This window comes from Phalacrocorax aristotelis, chromosome 1, assembly GCF_949628215.1.
Source record: "Phalacrocorax aristotelis chromosome 1, bGulAri2.1, whole genome shotgun sequence".
NCBI lineage: Eukaryota > Metazoa > Chordata > Aves > Suliformes > Phalacrocoracidae > Phalacrocorax > Phalacrocorax aristotelis.
Window position 1 is genome coordinate 25,695,510 of NC_134276.1, and position 19,841 is coordinate 25,715,350.

General features: G+C 40.1%; 1 protein-coding gene across 9 annotated transcripts in view; it reads right to left on the reverse strand.

Annotated features, from left to right (window-relative positions):
- Positions 1-19,841, reverse strand: part of STARD13 (StAR related lipid transfer domain containing 13) — a 309,280-nt gene that overhangs the window by 48,507 nt on the left and 240,932 nt on the right. The window contains exon 1 of one of the 9 annotated variants that reach the window (XM_075084989.1): positions 13,883-13,985. The exons of the other annotated variants lie outside the window; for them this stretch is intronic. Coding sequence (XP_074941090.1) covers positions 13,883-13,961 — 79 coding nt within the window. The 5' untranslated portion in view covers positions 13,962-13,985. Of the gene's footprint in view, positions 1-13,882; positions 13,986-19,841 lie in introns of those variants that run through there. 9 annotated transcript variants of the gene reach the window in all.

A 19,841-nucleotide genomic window follows, 5' to 3' on the forward strand; every position in this document is an offset into this window, starting at 1 on the left:
GAATGCAATGAGATTTGGACATCAGGAAGTTTTCTTAACATTTGAAAGTCTCATACATACCATTAATACCACAGCAAAGACATTTAATAGTGCCAACTGATGCTGAAAATATGGCTCAGCTATGTGATAAAATTAAGAGATTCAGGTCCTCCTTTGAGTGTCCTCTCCAGGTATTTGGTTGCTGGTAATCATTATGATCATTTCTATTTACTGCTGGTTTCCCTTCCTCCTCATCTTTCTGTACCTTCCACTCCAAGGTCACTTAAAACTAACTCTCTGCCATTCCTTTCTCTGACATTTTTGCTACCTAGTGTCCCACATGTCCACTCAGTTAATACAACTTTACTTCACAGAATCACAGAATCCCAGGTTGGAAGGGACCTCAGGGATCATCTCGTCCAACCTTTCTAGGAAGAGCACAGTCTAGACAAGATGGCCCAGCACCCTGTCCGGACGACTCTTGGAGGTGTCCAGCGTGGCCGAGTCAAACACTTCCCTGGGGAGATTATTCCAATGGGTGACTGTCCTCACTGTGAAAAATTTCCCTCTCATGTCCAATCGGAATCTCCCCAAGAGCAACTTGTGTCCATTCCCCCTTGTCCTCTCCATGTGACTCCGTGTAAAAAGGGAGTCTCCATCTTCTTTGTAGCTACCCCTTAAGTACTGGTACATGGTGATGAGATCCCCTCTGAGCCTCCTTTTCTCAAGGCTGAACAAACCCAGCTCTCCCAGCCTATCCTCATACGGCAGGCTTCCCAGTCCTTTGATCATCTTGGTGGCCCTTCTCTGGACCCCTTCCAGCCTGTCCACATCCTTTTTGTAGAGCGGGGACCAGAACTGTACCCAGTACTGCAGGTGTGGCCTGACAAGCACTGAGTGGGATGATGACTTCTTTCTCTCTGCTGGCGATGCCCTTTTTGATGCAACCCAGCATCCTGTTGGCCTTCTTGGCTGCAGCAACACACTGTTCACTCATGTTGAGCTTTCTGTCCACCAGGACTCCCAGGTCCCTTTCCACAGAGCTGCTCTCCAGCCAGGTGGATCCCAGTCTGATCCTTGATGCTAGTTTGTTTCCTTTTTTTTTTTGCCGTCTTCCTTTCAAAGCCCTAAACCAGGATTTTAAATCCCTCCTAGCCCCAAAAATCTCTCCATATCTTCAAGTATCACTTCAAAGCCACTTTTCTTCTTACCTTACAATTGATTTGTACAATGCAGCACTTTGTGATGACACTAATAAAACAATAGCTTGCATCCCAGAGTTCGAGGCACTTTAAACGGTTATAAAAACTGATGCGGAAGTTATATATAGGGATCACTTCATCCCTGGGTGAAATGCAGCTGCATTAAGATGAAATGTGGCAGCTGCATAAAAGAATGCTGCAGCAGTTTATGACAAGAAACAAGGAGAATACTTTATTCAGCTGAAGCTACTAACGGGATTTATGAGATAGATAAAATTTGAATTTTATATATATATATATAGGGAGCTGACAAGGACACCAGGCTCGCCTGCTTTTAGTCTTAAGAAAAATACTCTGGTACTGCTAATAAGCAGAAGTGATTAAGAGCTCGGTTCCCTTCACATCCTCCCCCTTCCCCATTAGAATTTATATTCCTTTTCTTGCCTCCTGACAGCCCCCATGAGTCTTAGCTCAGCAGAGACTGAGAGGATAGAGTCCCTCCCACCCATTTCCCAGTACCACACTGCCCTTCCCACCTATTAGGCCTCCTGTCCAAAAGCTGAGCACTGGTGACTTGAGAATTCACAGAACTTTGATACATGAGCACTGTACGTCCACTGTTTGCATAAAGGTACGGAAAATGTGAGTCTTTCAAGGAAATAATATAAAATATATTGTATTTTTAATGTGGAAGGAACATTATCAACTAAGTAGAGAAGGGATAATATCCCATCCCATCCCTTGGGATCTATTCCAAAACTTCTGGTGACTCATAGAGTCACTATGGGACAAATTTTGAAAACAGACTCTCATTTTATGAGTTTCTGCTTGTGGGTTTCAACTTAAGAGATCTAGATGGCATCTAAACTTCTGTGAAGCATGGACCAAAGAGTGGCCTGAAGGCCAAAATAGCTGCTGAGCTTCTATTTAGAAGGGAAATACTGAGTCCAGATGATGTTTAGAAAACCTTCAGGTGTGTGCTCACTTGCCACCCAGCTTTGCTATAAAGCCATTTTTACAATGTACCATTGATACTCCCATAATATTAATAAGTAGTTATTGAAACATTGAACCTACATGTACCTATTATGTTATATGTTCATGTTACATATTCATGTTACGTATCTTCTATTGGATCACTATTTCTGAAGAGTGAAAGAGCAAGTGAGTGGCCCACAGGCTGCAAAGCAGCTTTGCAGAAAAGGACCTGGGGGGTCTGGTGGACACCAACTTGAACATGAGCCAGCAATGGCTTTGCCTTCTTCTGGCAAAGAAGGCAGGCAGCATCCCAGGCTGCATTAGGAGGAGCGTTGCCAGTAGGTCAAGGGAGGTGATCCTTCCCCTCTTCTCAACACTAGGGAGGCCACATCTGGCGTGCTGAGTCAGTTCTGGGCTCCGCAGTAAAATGAAGATACAGATTTACTGGAGTGAGTCCAGCACAGGGCTATGAAGATAATTAAGAGACTGGAGCATCTGATGAGGTGAGGAGAGGCTGAGAGACCTGGGACTGTTCAGCCTGGGGAAGAGAAGTCTCAGGGGAATCTCATCTATGTGTATAAATATCTGAAGGGAGCATGCAAAGAGGGCAGAGCCAGGATCTTCTCAATGGTGCCTAGTGACAGGCAATGAGCACACACTGAAACACAGGAAGCTCCATCTGAAAATGTATTCTACTGTGAGGGTGACCAAGCACTGGTACATGTTGCCCAGGGAAGTGGTGAAGGCTTTGTCCTTGGAAATATTCAAAAGCCATCTGGACATGGTCCTAGGCAGCCAGCTGTAGGTTGCCTTGCTTGAGCAGGGGGGTTGAACAAGATGACCTCCAGACGTGCCTTCCTACGTCAACCATTCTGTGATTCTGTGACTAATTCAGGAAATGTGTAAAAATAACCCTAAACTGACCCAACAGCGAGGAGGAGAAAATCTCCACCAGCTATATCATACTTCTCCTAGTGGAGAATTTCAGATGAAGACTTGCTGTAAACTCCTCTACACCCCTTTTCTTCTTGAGGTAGACTAGCACCATTGATTTTAGGACCCAGAGAGTCATAGGAAGGATAAGCATAACACCAGGGAGAGGTGTAGCTAATAGGGGTTATATATGCATCAACTCCAACTGTACCACTGCTGGAAACTTGCCATAACTTTATACTTGGAATTATAAGTGTTATTATCTTGGTACCTGGACTAACTCTTTGATTAGGTTGCTAATACTTTAATTGCAGGAGCAGTAAATTCTTCGATCTGTACACAAGGCATGTTTCTTCAGTGCACATAAATTGCAGAAAGTGTTTTGTCTGGTACTTTGCCCTTGAGATCTGGTTTGAATTTGTATGCAGCAGATGGACCCCACTACATGCAGCTTGCAGCTACCCTCCCTCCTTGCAAGGTTTTAAAAAATGTAATCTCTTGCAAGGCTAGGGGAGATTTGCAGACAGCTTGAATTCAAATAGCATAAAAGATGCACAAGGTCTCTGTAGTGGCCTGACGTTCAGAGGGCTCCCAAGAGGACACAGTGCTGGTCTGAGCATTAGTTTCAGCTCTCATGGGTACTCATAACTCCAGTCAAAGACAGAGATTTAATGTCTCTGGAAGTCAGGGCTTTCAAGCACAGTGTCCTAAACAGGAGGTCAAGTTTCAGACTTCAATGCCTTGCTTGGTTTCTCCACAATACCCAACATGGTTTGCATGTGTGGGGTACTGAACTTAATTGGTCAGGCAGTAATTGGAGCTCGTCAGATGAAAGGCACTGTGGAATGCAGGAGAATGCTTCATGTTATAATTTGAGTGAAAATGTAAACAATATCCCAAAAGATAGATGTTGTCATCGTAAACTTTCCCTCTGAATTATGCAGATAAGTAGAACAAAACATAATTCCTTATCAGCATATTAATTATTCTTTGATTATACCCTTCATGTGCTGTAGATGTTCAAATTACATGTGGGCAATCAGATATACATCAGAGAATCTCTACCTATCCGAGGTGGTCTTCATGCTGTGAATTTATATTAAACACTGAACATTAATATGAAACTAACTCCCCTTGGAGATAATACTTTGATGTATTAATGAAAAAGAATTCTCAGTTCTTGTCTATCATAAATTAAGATTAAAACACTTTCTTTTGGAGTTCTGCATGAGATAAGTAATTTGTACTGCAGGACACTTTGTAAAATACAGCACATACAGAAGAGCTCAAATATTCAAGACAGAGGTCCGAATCCATGGCTTATGTAATGCAAAGTGCTGAACTCCCACGTGCTGTCATCAGTATTATCTGCTGTTATCAGCTGATTAACACTACAAGCAGATCTGTCTTTAGATCCCACTATTTCCTTATTAGCCCTTTCCATGAAAGGGCCTATTGAGAAAGATGTCCTGAGTATTTCTTCTGAAAAAAAAAACATACCCCAAAGAGCAGAATATCAGTCATTCACACAGTTTGGAAGAAGTTGTCATCTACATACAATCCAGTAACAGGAGGGCTGACATTATCCTGAAAGTACAGGCAAGAGCTGTACCTACACACCCAGACGACTTTTTCTGATTCATGACCTTATCATAATTATCAACACTGAAGTATATCAACACTGTTAACATTTCATCATGTCTCAAGACTGTAGTGAAAAATAATTTATAAAATGAAGGTTAACACAATTTGTGGATATCTACTTTTTATTGTTATTTCTGAGAGGATTAAATACCAAAGACCCATATCTGCCTAATGCTTTTTTCCAGCTGTTATTTACTACAAGAACATTACTAATGAGAGCTGCCAGGATGTCCTCTTATGACTGTATAAAGAAATGAAAAATCAGTAAATTAATAGTAAGCACAAATATTATTTTCTTTGTCTGGATATTCTCAACTTGGTCCATCTTCCTTTTTAGATTTAGATTGATCCTATGTTAGTGCCAGATTATGTGATAAATTGGCTCTGCCATGAGCAGCTATTGGACCAGGCGACCTCCGTTGTTCAGTGGTTCTACTACTTTCTAAAATTATTTCAGTGACTGAAGAAATAGCACATGCTTATGGAAAGATGTTATTGTGAACTAAACTTTACCCTTTGCTTTGACTGCAGTGCTGTAAAAACAGTGGAGTCACACTAGCGTGTGTTTCAGCGTGATCTAGTCCAGAGCCACTAATTACATGGCTATGCGCTGATCTTTATAGAGTCATTAGAAAAACAAAGAGATTAAAGGAAAGAATTACTTGCTTACTAAAAAAAGAAAATCTTTCCTCAGTCTGTCTTCACAAAGGCACCCATTTTTATGAAAGTGCCTTCCAAACACTTCTCATCCGACACAAAAACAGTACTAAATGTGGGAAAGTAAAATCAAAGGTTCTTTTTTACATGGAGATTCTTTTACAGCAGTAGAACTACTATTCAGAGAGCTGTTAAGACAGTTCCCATCACATGCTAGAAATTTTGTTTCATTTTACTAGATAGCTTTCAATATCAAAGTGGTGAATTCAAAGGCCAGAATTTTAAGGGTATTTAAATTTCCTAACTGGTAGGGTGCAGATCTTCAAAGATGTTTGAAGAATTCAACTCTTATTTGCCTTCCCAAGCACTTTTGATTCTGATTCACCTGATCCTGCCCTCTACTACCGGGTGGCTGCAGACACAAGCAATTAGGACTGCAGCATGTGGACATTGTACGCACTTTGTCACATACACATCTAAACGCACTTTGAAAACACAAATGGAAGATTACAAAGTAAACAGTTTTACCAATGACCTGAAGTGTTTTGGATAACTGAACAAAAATACTTCCAGGATTTTTCTTCGCACAAGTCCTCGTTTTCTTTTGTTCAGTCCCTTTTGCAGTGAAAGCTGCAGTCCATACAGCTACAGAGCAAGGCACAGAACTCATGCTAAAGCAATTCCTACATGATAGCTGTATGTAAACATTGATTCATTTGCACTGGAGAGATGAAGGAACAGACAACTTTGCTATGTTGGTATAGTTATTATTTTTAGCATTTTGGGTGAAGTCTCAAGTTTCCTTTCCATACATCTTTTCATAGAAGGCCATGGGGGTTTTATGTGCTCCTTCACGTAGAGAACAGACTTTTAATGTAGTGAAAATGCAAGTTTTCCATTCTGCAGCTCACCTAGGTCTGTTTCCAGCTATTAAAACCATTACACAAAATAACTGTTCCTTATAATACAAAATTCTGCTATGGCAGAAATAACACTGGGTATACATAGTACTGACACTTCTCATTTCCTTACCCTTGTTACACCACAGAGCAAATGGAAGCCAGATTCATAGGAACGCTGTAATTACTCGACAATAATCATTGCCAACAATAAAGCAGAATTAGCAAAGAACTAATTAGCACACCACCCAGAACTAACAATGCTCTACATTTTTTTAATGTTATTTTTAGCTACAAGCAGGAAAGACATAAATTGCTCTTTTATCAAATAGCATGAAAGAGCTTAGGTAAGTTAGATGTTTGCAGTTATCACTCTATAAAGCTGCAGTCTGCCCTTCAGCTATGTGGCATATATTACCCTGGAAGAAGACAACAGGAAGGCTGGAGACCTACCAGTGCCTGCTCCCTGCTGGTACAGGAAACTGGGTCTGTGGGATAGACAGCGGGAGACACCAAAGCTACCAAAGCACAAACCTACTATTTTCATGTCGATGTCTCTAGCAGGATAACAGGAGGGAATACAGAAGGGTTGGTTCTGCAAATGCCAGGGAAATGCACTTTTTAACTTGCTGGCTGAATTTCAACTATTTCTTAATCTTCTAACAGTTGATGGGAAATCAGTTGGACAGTTTTAGTTGCCATCTCACAGGCAGAATCCCTTTGCTCTGATTGCTGGAGAGCACACATTCCCACTGGTCTGAATCAGTACTTGCCTGGCTGTGGGCAAAGAAGATTTGGTCACTAGACAGTGCTACTAGCTGGATATTTGGAAAGTAAATGACTAATTCCTTGCTCAGCCAGACTTTTGGTGGGAAATGAGACACATCACTTAACACTTACACTTCAATTAGAAAAGGGAAAAAATGTTCTTCCTTCCATAGGAAGGAAAATTGTGACACCTGATACGATAAAGTGTATACTATACTCAAAAATATGCTCCAAGTACATGAGGACCATGTAGCTACCTTGCATGAGTGGTCTTCTTTCCTTTGCGACCTCAACAATCAGGTGGCCTGGATATCAAACAGGAGAGATTTTTTAGTGCTATTAAGGATTTGGTTCAGCCCTCAGCTGACCTCTAGACTTATTTATTTCACAGGAGCATCTGGCCATAGGCAGACACAAGACACTTGCCCTTCAAGCAAATATTTCCCACTTGGAGTTACGAGTTGTCCTAAGCCATGACCTGATTCCTGATCATTTAGAGAGCATTCACCAGGACATCAATGAATATAACTCCGTGCTATAGTTTGAGGTCAGTTTAGTCCAAGAGAGAGGCTAGTGAAGTAAAAAGAAACAAATAAAGATCATGGGTTTTTATAAAAACTGAGAAGAGTGTTGAAGTGCATACTTGAAATATTTCCTCTGAACTCTGCAGCGCTGCTGGCACACCACTGGTTTAGCACTTGGTACTTGTTCAACGTGTGCTACGTGGATGCACCAAGGTCTGCGTACACACATTTGCCAAACAGAATGACAGAAGTAATGTGTCTATTTCTGAAAAATGAAGTGTTTATGACTTGCTCAGTTTCAGAAAATGTTTCATAATCTTCAGCACTCACAGTGTGTCACTCATGAGCTTGCAACATATTCCCTCTGAACAGAAGCCGCTTTGTGCTCACCATTGAAGAAGCATGTGCTGTGTGAGTGCCATACTGTATTTTGGCAGTAGCTGTTAGAAGTAAATTTACAGAGGATTAAGGAGATGGAAGGCAGTGTGCCTCATACTGTAATTCTGCAGAGCATTAAAATATCCTGTGTAAAGAAGAGATGAGAGATGGCTGCTATTCAAAATATTGGGGCCTGAGGTTCAATTTGTTTGGTCTTCAGGAAAATAAGTCCCTGAACAACAGTAGCTGCCCTTGCCCAGAAGGAGTGCGTGAGGACACCTCCCTTCTTTGGACATCACTTCCAACCTGAGGTGGGAGCCGTCCCCAGGGGCACAGGGCCACCTGGACCTGTGCCAGCTGGAAGCTCCCCGCCTGCTGCTGCCTCCGGCATCAGCTCCAGGCCCTTCCCCATCTCCAGATGTGCTCCATGAAGAGCAGGATCCAGGGGCTGCTCTGGCGTTCTATCCTCTCAAGGCCAGGAGAATGAATGTCTGTGCTGAGGACATAAGCCATTTTTGGCTGTCTGGTGCTACAGTAATGGGATATACAGATAAACACAAAGCTTGCAGATTGGTTGTATACGCTTTGAAGGAAAAGGAAAAATACTTTATTTTTCAAGTCTATCCTTTTTCTAGACTTGACCTTGGTCTGCACTTTTAAGAATCTGACAATTTTTGATGGTTTATTTCACTTTCAGATTTTGGCAGGGTCTAGCCTCAGATATGCCAGAAGCATGATGAGATAAGTTGTTCTCCAGACAGAAACAGAAGCAGAAAGCAGGCAGTTCCCTACAAAAGGTTGTTTCTGTTATGGATTTCGCTGTAAAAATACCTGACTTGGTTTTCAAAAGGAGAAGCCTAAATCTGACAATGAAATCTCAGCAAAATATAAGTTAAAGATTTTAAATAACCGTCTTAAGAGCCCACATGTTGCTCTGAAACCACTGGTTAAAACTGAACACATGATAAAGGTATTTTGGTTTAGGAGATGGGTTGTATATTTTAGTATTTTTTCACACTGTAACAGTACTTAGAAATCCAGGACCGATGGCAGCCTGTGGCTTCTGTATTTTTCTCTGACAACTCACTTACTACTAAGTTATCACACTCATGTACTGAAAACTACAGTTCTTTGTTTTCTGGTAGAGTTTCATCTTTAAAGACAAACAATAACCCAGAGAAACCAGCCTGGATTCTGCTGATTTACCTTCATTGGAGAATGTGCAGGGAAGGCACCACTACCAAAAGGTGAAAATTACAGCAGTGATGCTCCATTGGCTGATGCTGATTTTGGGGACAGAGCTTTCATTAATCTTTCTGCAACTCCAAGCCAAAGCCAATTGCTAAAAGTAGCCTCAAAACTGAGTCTACAAAGCTACTATATGTTCAAGGTTTTTCAAAGCATTTTCTTCATTCATTGTTTACGGATCTGGCCTTTCCTCATCAGGGGTAGAAAAACATCATGAATGCTTATCACCTGCAAGCTTGAATCCCCCTGGAAAGAACTTTTTCAGGAAAATGTTATTGTGGTGAGGACTTTCAGGGAGTGCTGGAGTTTTAAAGTTTCTCGTGATGTTTTGCATTTTTCTTCTAAATGAACATGAAAAAACTCATCTGGCTCTCATTTGAATTCTCAGTAGACTTCAGAAAGGAAATTCCAACCAGAAGTGTATTCCTACACCTAAAATCTATGTTGGAATGATGCTGTATGCTTGTCTCAAACCAACAGCAGCCAGGAGAATTGGAGCTAAGGCTTGTTCTGCACAATGGTAAGGGCCTCAGGAGCTAGGTTTATAAACCAGGCTTCAATAGTACCCATCAGAAGCTTAGCATTAAGCATATGTTTAAATATCTAGTTGATCTGTCTTCACAGCAGCCATTTTGTCATCCATGTAGAATATTTATTTAAATACATGGCAATTTCTGGATATAAAGGGTGGGAATCATATCACCTGTCTGCAACTGCATTGGAACTATTAATCCCAAGTGCTCCTGAAGTCTATGGAGAGAAAGGAAGACTTCAATAAATATTAATCTTATCTTAAAGTTATTGCCTAAGAGGTAAAATGGCTCGTGTCCAGAAAGTCTTAATTCTTCTCTAGGGGCTATACAGAGAATTTTGGAGGAACAGGCATATAAAGGTAGAGATATTTCCAGTGAGATTAAATAGTTTTTTCTTTGAGGCATCTCCTGTTAACGCACTGAGTAAGTTAAGGTCCATAATTTCACCTGTTTGCACCTGTTTTTCTCCATTTGCAGTGATGGCCTAAATGATCTGTATCCTTGTTTGCAAAGGGATTTGAGATTCATGTAGGAACATTCCTGTATAGGTGCTCAGTGTTCACCACAAACAGCACATATTTCCCACACAAAGCATATCATTGAATTAGTGTTACTTGACCTCAGAATCCACTAATCTCAAACACAAGCAAGGAAGTAACTACTTGAGTTGTAGTTGACACCCCATCTGTGTCTTACTCATCAGTTCACCTGCTGGTTTCTATAGGACATATGTATATCTCACCTACCAGAACTAAGCTGCACTTATCAAGATTTCCCCTGCAGTTGTTACTCTACATTCTTGGCATTCAGGTTTTCTTTAAGTATCTTAAGCTTATAAACAACTCCAAGTACTTCTAATTTTTAGAATTTGCCAGAAAAAAAAAGCTCTTCTTTCCCTAAAAATGTGGGCTGACTCTGGACAAATACATTAGGTCAAAGCACAGGGCCAGCATAGCTAGTTCTAAGTTAAAGTCAGGTGGAGGGCAGGTCTTCGAGACCTTTTAGGGAGGTACGCATCTCCACTTCCCAGCACCCTGACAGCACTGTTCCTTAGATGTACCAAGTTAACTGGTTGCTCAGTGCACAACAGAGACTAGTGTGCAAACCTGATGCCTCACCAGAGAATTTTTATAACTGATGTGAAGACAATAGAACTGATTTGTAGATACATAACTCTGCACCTTGCTCGCTGTATCAGTTTCATATATCTGTTGTTGACTGCCGCCTTCTCTTTCAGTCTAGAAACTTTGGGAAGAAACTTCTAATAGCTATTTGTTTGTGCCATGTCTATTTGGCATGCTGCGCCACACTATTACACAAATAAACAGGGAACATGATGTAACACCACAACAGCAGATTTAACTAAGATCCAATTGTACTCGATGCCATCTGGATGTGGGAAGAATGTTCCCTTAAATGAAAAATCTTCTACAGAAAAACAAGGTCACCCTTGACAATGTACCATAATGTAGGACAATATACCATCTTTGACTTATGACTTCATCGGTAAGAAATCGGCCTAGCAATGGCATTTCTCCTCCAACAGGAAAATGTGCTCCCTATTATATTGTTCTTTCTGCACAGATCTGGATTTGGGGTATCCTTTAGAGCTAGTATGAAGACACTGTTTGCTAGGAAGTGGTAACCAGTCCCGTATCACCTCTCAAGTAAACCACCTCTGGCTGAACCACCAGTGTTAGGATGGGGGAGGATACGGGGTCTTGATTTAGATTATGAGATTGTAAGCAGCTAAAACAAATAGTTCCTATTTCCAGGTGCAATTTATTAATTTAACTGTCACATCTTTACTGTGTTCATCACAGCAGAAACTCAGTGACAGCCTGAGTAAATGCTTTGACTTCTAATACACAGTCACCTAAAAAATTAACGATGAGTCCTTTTCTCAAAAGACTTAAGGACAAACACATTTCCAACACCAGGGCCTCTGAAGAGGAAATACCTCAGGGAGAATATTGTTATTAGGTGACACTGAGCAAATACTTAAGCAGGAGTGATTGAAGCAGACTGTGTACCCTAAGGATTTAATGAGCAGCTTGGAGGAGTTGATGGCCTGAGGCATAGCCTCAGGTCATTAAACCTCAAATGGTTATTAATCCCCAGGAAATGCTTTCTGTCAAGGTCATTAATGCTATTATACAGTGGAAATTGAGGGCATATTGAGAAATTAGCAAGTAGCCTGTTTGCAGGAGAAATGCTCTCAGTAGGCATGGGCAGGTAATTTCCAGGAGGATGCTGCAGTGTCCACAAGCCACCTGCCTTGCCTGAACTTCCATGTCACTCTCTGCACCACTTCTAAGCGAAGTCGCTTTTGCAGACTGTCACTACCAGAACTTTATCATGCACTGAGTGGTTAAATTAGCAGCTCAGTGTAACTCCAGGGATAACATTAGCTGAAGTCCCTCCTGCTGAGTAGAGATATCTTAGCATATGTTTTTAGGTCAGAGTCCTGCACTGCTGTTGCCTCTTTTTAGAGTAAAAATAGGAAATCTGATTCAATTGATGTATATACTTGTGACCACAGCATTTGACTGAAGTGTGAAACTGTACAGATGTTAGAATTGTTACCCTTTCTAAGAGTTTTCTAGAATAAATGTATCCCTCCCTCCACCTTATTGACTTCAAGCAGAAATACCTGGAACCAGAGCAAATATATCCACTGGCAACTATGGGGTTAACACCAAGAACCTGACCAGCAGGTAGGGAAAGGCAGTATGCAGCGAGATTCTAGTTTGGGGCTTTCCTCTTGGACCCCTTCTCTGCATTGGGCACTTCATGAACAAAGCCTCAGCTTCACAGTCACTACTGCTACCTTCCCATCAGTATGGAAAATGCTGGTCCACAGATCCCATGGCCTTTTAAAAATAGGGTCTAGAGTGAGGCAGTTATTTGTTTGAGGCATTTTATGTAGCTAACAGTCAGGACTGAATGTCAGACTTCATGATATTTTTTTCCACATTCTGCTGCTGGTTTATGATTTGAATTGGGCGAATAAAATACTGTAATTCTGTTAAATTATCTGTGTGCATCAGCTTTTCCTACATTAAAAGGCCTATAACCATACCATACCTATAACCATATTTTGCACTTTGAATTAGATCTACTTACAAGGGACCTGGAGACCTTTGGCTTGATTTTTAATGCAATGCAACAGACTGCAATTGCCTAAATCTGTTCCTTCTGCTGCAAACTAAGCAGGGAAAACAGAAAATTGTAACATACTAGGATCATTTTGATTCCATCCCTGAGGATGATTTAGCACCCCAATTATGCAGCTGTCCAAATTAAGAGAAGAAATCTTTCTTTATCCAAGAGCCTGAAGAGATTTAGAAAGCAACAGTATATTATACTAAGTAAAAAGAAAGAACAAAAGGACATAATGATCTATTTAATTCTTCTGACAATGTCTGCATTAAATGATCAGTGCTTAGACAGGCATTGCCATTTACTGTTTGATTAAGTGCCCTAACATTCACTGGCATCAGCCAGTGCATCCTTATTAAATGGAATTCCTGCAAATGTTATTTCAATTACGTGTCTCTACATAGGTGTCAGGAACACACCCATCTATGGGGAGCCAGAGGGCAAATTCACTGTTATTCTTTAGTCTGATTGGTTTCCTGAGAGCTATTCATTCAATGAAATTGCTAAATTATTGGAGTACAGAACAGTACTTTAACCATTTTATTAAGAAAAAAACCACCTTTGTATGATATGACTACATAATTTTTGCATGTATTTGGGTCCTCGATTTTGTGAAGCACAATATATATGTTTAGGCACTGATACTGTAAAAAATGAAGTTAGACTTAAAATGTAAAAAATGAAGCTACACTTTTGAAATCTAAATAAAGCTGAATATTTCTAGAATGAAATTTTCACTTAATTTATGTTAGACATCATTCCAAATACCTGAAAGAATAACTGTATACATGTCACAGTACAGAAAATTTTATTTGGCAGCACTGGTTCAGACATGGCTGTGAAGCCATAAATCAGATAAAATAAGTATTTGGACACTAAATTATTTTTGGACTTGGAAAATTCCGCTAATGCTATATTTTTTACAGCAGTATGTTCCTGCAACCTAGACTGCAATTAAGAGATACATTTAAAGTTACCTTCTTCTGAAGAAAAAATGAGTTTAAGATTCTGCTTCAAGGTATCAAACTGGGCAGTTAGTGCTATCTTGAATAACATTGCTTTCCTGATCAGGATTTTCAGCAGATTTGTGTCATCGAAATCACTGCACCTAAGCATGTCTGACATTGATTTCCTTGCTTGCTTTGCTGGATTGTGCCATAAGGTACACATTGTACTATTTACGTAAGAAATAGATTTGGAAAAAAACCACACGTCCTTGATCTTTCCTGCATTTTCAACATAATAGACAATTCCTTACTGCTGGGCTCCTTTTCTCTTTCTTTTATTTTCCTAAGCATAACTCTTCTTTCTGACTCTCCAACTGTTTTTTTATTGTCTTGTCTTCCAGTTTCCACACCCATCCTACTAATGCTCAGGATCCTTCACTAAGTCTCTGTCAAATTTCATTCCTCCATTTGCTCTGGTCACTGAGTTTAGGAAAATTCTGAACTGCTGTCTGTGGAGGCAGAAACATTTCCTTCAGTGGATCTTACGCAAATATAGAGTAAGGAATAACTTGATAATACCACCATCTGACTTGTGTACTTTGGACTGATAATAACTGTAGACATATCCTGTAAAATGACCAGCTTAAAAAAAAAAAGAGACTTGGCTTCTTTTTCTCCTCTGAAGAATGACCATGCTCATTTCTATCTTAAAAAGCCTTCATCTAAGAAGTTGAAATTAACCATAGAAAATAAGGCCAAAGTGGAGAGTGAAAGTTCATCTAATCCACTCTGCTGAAAGCCGCAGGACTAATATTTACTCTTCCTTAGAGGAAACCTGGATTCAGGATAACTCCAAAAAATCTATACTCTCAGATACACCTGACCAAACAGGTTGCTTTGCTCTCAAACCAGCTAGGTGGCAAATTCACTACTCAATGCTGAAGTAGATGTTTTGATGATACATTTCCAGCTCTGTTCTCAGGTGGAGATGTTAACTTGAGCAGTGTTCAGCTGCTGCGGCTGGAATGCGCTGCTTACTTTTCCAGCACTTGCATTTACCTCTGGATTGCCACATCTGTAGCTATTCAGCAGAAACTCAGTGAGTTTCTCATATTTTCCTCCAAACACTATCTTATATTCCTGCCTTGCTGGCATATCAGCACCATTTACATCCCTGCTTACAGAAATGGTGGCATTTCATACAGTGCTGCTTTCCAGAGTTTGTAAGGTGTGCTGCATGATAACCTTAGCTGCAGTACCCAGATGAGTTAACCCTCACTTCTTCTGATGAATACTAAAGAGCAGGTCTCTCCAAACTATCACAGATTTGTTTGGATGAGAGGTCTGCACAATGGTGAGTTTCAGAAGGCAGCAGCACAGACTCCAGGAAAGCAAAAATACCAGTGAATGGAAAGCCAAGAATACACTTTGGGTGAAACATGGAAGAGAAAATTGCCAATTCCTCATATAACATTGTTTATTTAACAGTATCCTGTTGGGGGGAACTACGTAACTGCAGTGACTATGAGTAACTGTGAGTACTCATGTCATGACAGTGTGATGGATTATCACGAAAATCCACTTTTAAGAGAACAATATTTGTGTCAGGCAAATATTGCTCTTTTAAATAGCCCATGGTTATCCTCTACAGGGCACAATGAACAAGAAGTGTGTCTGACCAGCCAGGAGTATGTTCTTTCAAATGAAGAAAATCCCCAAACTATAATCTTAGTGACAAATACCTCTCCAAAACAGTATTTCACAGTGAACATCTTTGGCAAGCACCAGACCCTCTTACTACTAGTAAATAACTTGAAGAGTACATTTCTATTTAGTGTGAGTGAAAATATCAGAATTTAGCCCTAAAAGCTTTTGTATACAGAGCCTTATGAATAGTTCACAGATAACAATCACTGTTTTTCTCTGCTTCTGCAAAGAAAAATGCTCAGTCAAGTATATACTTACATATAAATGTTCAAAAAGATTGACAGGATTTGAAGAACCAAATCTCCCTATGTATAACCAAGTCTCTACATTTAGCTGGTGTCTCTGCAATGCTCAGCATACATAAAGTAGTAAAGAAGCATTAATTAGTATCACTTTGCTGTCATATTATTGTTTTTCTTCAGTCTCAGAGCCTGAGCAGTAACACTCCCCAATGACCTCCTAAAGCATCAATGCAGAGATCGCACACCTCCTCACCACCTGCTTTTTTCTATTTCCTCTCCTTTAAAATATCTCGAGCTGAGGTAATAGCACAGAGGAGAGATGATATTTACTCTCTCTTCCAATGGAGACAGGTTTTGAAGCAATGCAATTTTCCCAAAATCCAGTTTGCTACATTTCAATTTGCACGTGTTGAGTGTGAGCGTTACCGAAGGCAACTCCTGTATCACTGAACTTCCCAGCTTAATACCTGTTGACTCAGTTTTATGCTTCAGTTTACAGTCTGTCTTGGTCGCACACTCTGTGTGCAATGAACTGAATCCTACTAGATTTTGCAGAGAATTGCATGAAAAAATCTGCAGATGTCCTCTACTATTGTTTTCCATTTTTTATAAGGAAGTTGTCATTGTGGTCAGAAAGGAGAGAAATACAGATGCAAAAAGAACCATTTAAAAAGGTAGTCTTAGGAAAAGCTGTTATTCAAGTGTCTGTGAGGGGGATCAGGTACAACTGCTGTGCTCCATTAAATTCTAATCACATCTGGCAACTGGCCTCAAAAGTCTCCAAGACTTTATGATGCCTTGAAATGAAAAGGCAAAATGTTCTCCTCTATAATTTTGGAAGACATCAGGGCATTAGCATCTGCAGTAAGTGTAAACACCCTTCCAAAGCAGCCTTTAAGAGCTGTGCACTAACGGAGCTCCTCAAAGTATGGCAGTCAATCATGAGATGTATAGCACCAGCTCATTTTTACCACAATGATACCATACCCCTAAGGCAAATAGGGCTTTCAGGAGATGAAAAAAATGAGAAAGGACAGCATCACAAATGAGTCCCCATTTGTGGAAGATTATCCTTAGATGAAATATAATGCATAGCTTTACTGTGGGTTTTTACCTTGGAATTACCTAGGAATTTATTTAATAATTATTTCATCCATACAAAATTTGTAAGATATTTAGGTCCCTTCTGCCAGCCCCCGCAAAATATTTTTCTACTGGAAATACCTGTAATAGTCACCAAGAATTAAAAGCACACGGTACTGGGCATCTACCTTGACTCCAAGCTGTGATATACGTAGCTTGTTGTGTACATCTGAGATGCATGCTTTCACAGTACTTGCAGGGACTGCTAGTTAGTGACAATTTCCTTTAATAAAAAGCACAACTGAGTATATTTACAAACAATTTTAGTTTCCAACCTTATGTTTCTCCTAAAATCCTCCATCCTAACCAGAGTCAGAATCTTCTTCTAAAAAGCAGTCTCCAGACTGCCAAATCTTACTTCCAAGAATTGTTTTCCTAATATAATTCCTGCCCCCTGTCTCTGCCACTGTTTTCTCAGGTATGTGAATTTGACCACCTACAAAAGCTTCTAGGAGCTCACTACAGTAACCTTACAGTCATCTCTTTCTTTGTCCACTTTGGACATTTGCACTAAAATACTTCAGTTGGGAAAGTAAATAATTAATCTGCAATGAGCATGTGCTACCTTGAGACTACCATGTCTCTTCCTCTCTTTAATAATTTCCTAAAGACAATATGTTGATTCAAATAGGAAAATGTATACCTGCAATCAAATACAAAAGATGTCCTGAAAGAATTATTGATTTGCCCACTCTAAAGAGGGCTAAGGGGAAGACACATCAGAAATATTCAAATTTGGGCTCACTGAGTATGTCCCTAATCTGAATATATTTCTTAGATAGAATCTTAGATTCAAGGTAGGTACTGGCTCATGCAATCCCATCCCTTTTTAAAATCTCCTCCTGTCCTTAGTTTACGAGAGGCTCTCTCCCTGAAGCATTTTGTGACTGCAGGTAAAAAAATACTCAGTGCTTTACCTGTTAAATTCCCCACTCACCCATATTCCTTCTGGATGAACACTCTGCCACTTGGAAACCCCTCACATCCCTACCCACACCCAGAGAAATTACATTTTCAAAAGCAAAGTTTAACTTCTACCAAGTTTCTGAAGGAATAATATTAGCATTGCTATTTTAATACTGTGCTCCTTTATTCAGGAGGGTTATTTTTCTGCCAGTTGAGATGAGCACTGACGGGCTTCCTGGTTAATGCTCAGGGCCTTCAGGTTAGATGTTTTTCCAGGAGTGCTCTGCTCCCTGAGGGCATTCCGTGAGATAAGGATACTGCTCTGACAGCCCAAGATGGTGCTTTGCATTTTCTCCCTGAGGAGACCCAGTATCACACCAGATGGACTGTGCAGTGATATCCAACAGTGTGAAAACACACTAGAAGTCTCATTTGATAAATAATGAGTATATTTTTATTACTGTTCTCATGCAGAAACTGTATGTCCTGCTGTGCAAATAGCAGAGTACACTCTCCCTGACATTAACATTTTGGGTCAAGCTTTTCAAGCAGACATTTCTCTCCTGAAGTGTATGTGTACACAAGTCCTACTCGGTGCAGGAGTTGGTGCACATAAACTGACATGAACTGAGAACTGAGAATCATTTTGTACATTGTGGAATAAGACAGAGTCCCCCTCCCTGGGACAGTCTAATTCAGAACAGTCTTTGTAGACTAGACACATCATACATTCGGGTTAAAGACTTCCAAGTGATGGTGCATTTTAAGAAAGTAAACCAATGCGATGTTAGGTTCGCACTCTGAACAGCTCCTCCCTACAGAGTACTGGGGGAACTGGGGAGACCTGCCTCACCAAGCTGAAGCCAGTCTCTGCCCACTACTCTCCTAACTCCCACTTGCAGAAGTGGTGACAGCACAAGAAGATCCTAAGCCAAGTGGACACTCTGAAGGTCCACCCAAGTGTATTATGGTGGATCAGCACAGACTGAAACAGAGAAATGATTATGCGGATTCAGACTGATAAAAAATACTAGAACAGCTTTAGGAGGAAGCTGCCCGAGGTCTGAAAGCAAAGGATAACTCCTAAATCATAAACACTTTGGTGCGTTCTGTATGCTAAATACTTTTGGTACAGTAAAATATTCAATTTCTGTGACTTTTACTGAACAATTTGTGTCAATCCGATTTTCAAGAAGAAAATTAAGTTTCAAGAGTAGCCAGCAGCATCTCTGGATACCTTTCTTGAACTGCCAGTAGGTGATTTGTCCTTGGATAGTTCAAGACAAGCTCCAAATCAATAGAAAAAACTCCTGACAATTCATAGTTAATTTTTTTTTTAATATTCTGAAGAATAAACCATATGTGTGAGCCATGATACTTTTATAACTGTGGATGGGGAGACACAGAAGGAGATAGAAGGCTTAACACAGCATTCATGAATTTCTAAAACTCTCCTTGACTGTACATACTTTTCGATACAGTTTGAGATGTTATATGCAAATTTACTTCTCTTAAATGTTGTTTAATAGAAGGTACATAGAGTTAGTAATACTTTTAAAGGTGGCAAAGTAGACGATAACCAAAATAAATGACACTTTACAGGTGCAATATACTGATATAACTTTAGCCATCTATAAGCTGTATAGTTTACTATGCTTGATAAGCTCAGACCAAATTCATCACTGGCTATCCATCCGCTGGGCTGGAATACATTAGGGATGAACTGGCAGGGTGAGGCCCATATTTTCCTTATGATGAGTTGCTCAACAATTTTTCACTAAAATAATTTAAAAGATTTTATGGCAAACCTAAAATTTTGTTCCCTTTATGTCTGTCTCCACAAGTCATAGAGCTTCACCTATTAATTTCCTCATAATGCTTTTAAATTCTGCTTGTGTTATTGCTTCCTAAGGAAATAATATTCATACCACCTGTCTCTCCAGGACAACCCCCTGCATCCTAGTATAATTTCAGAATCTAATGGCCAGTTT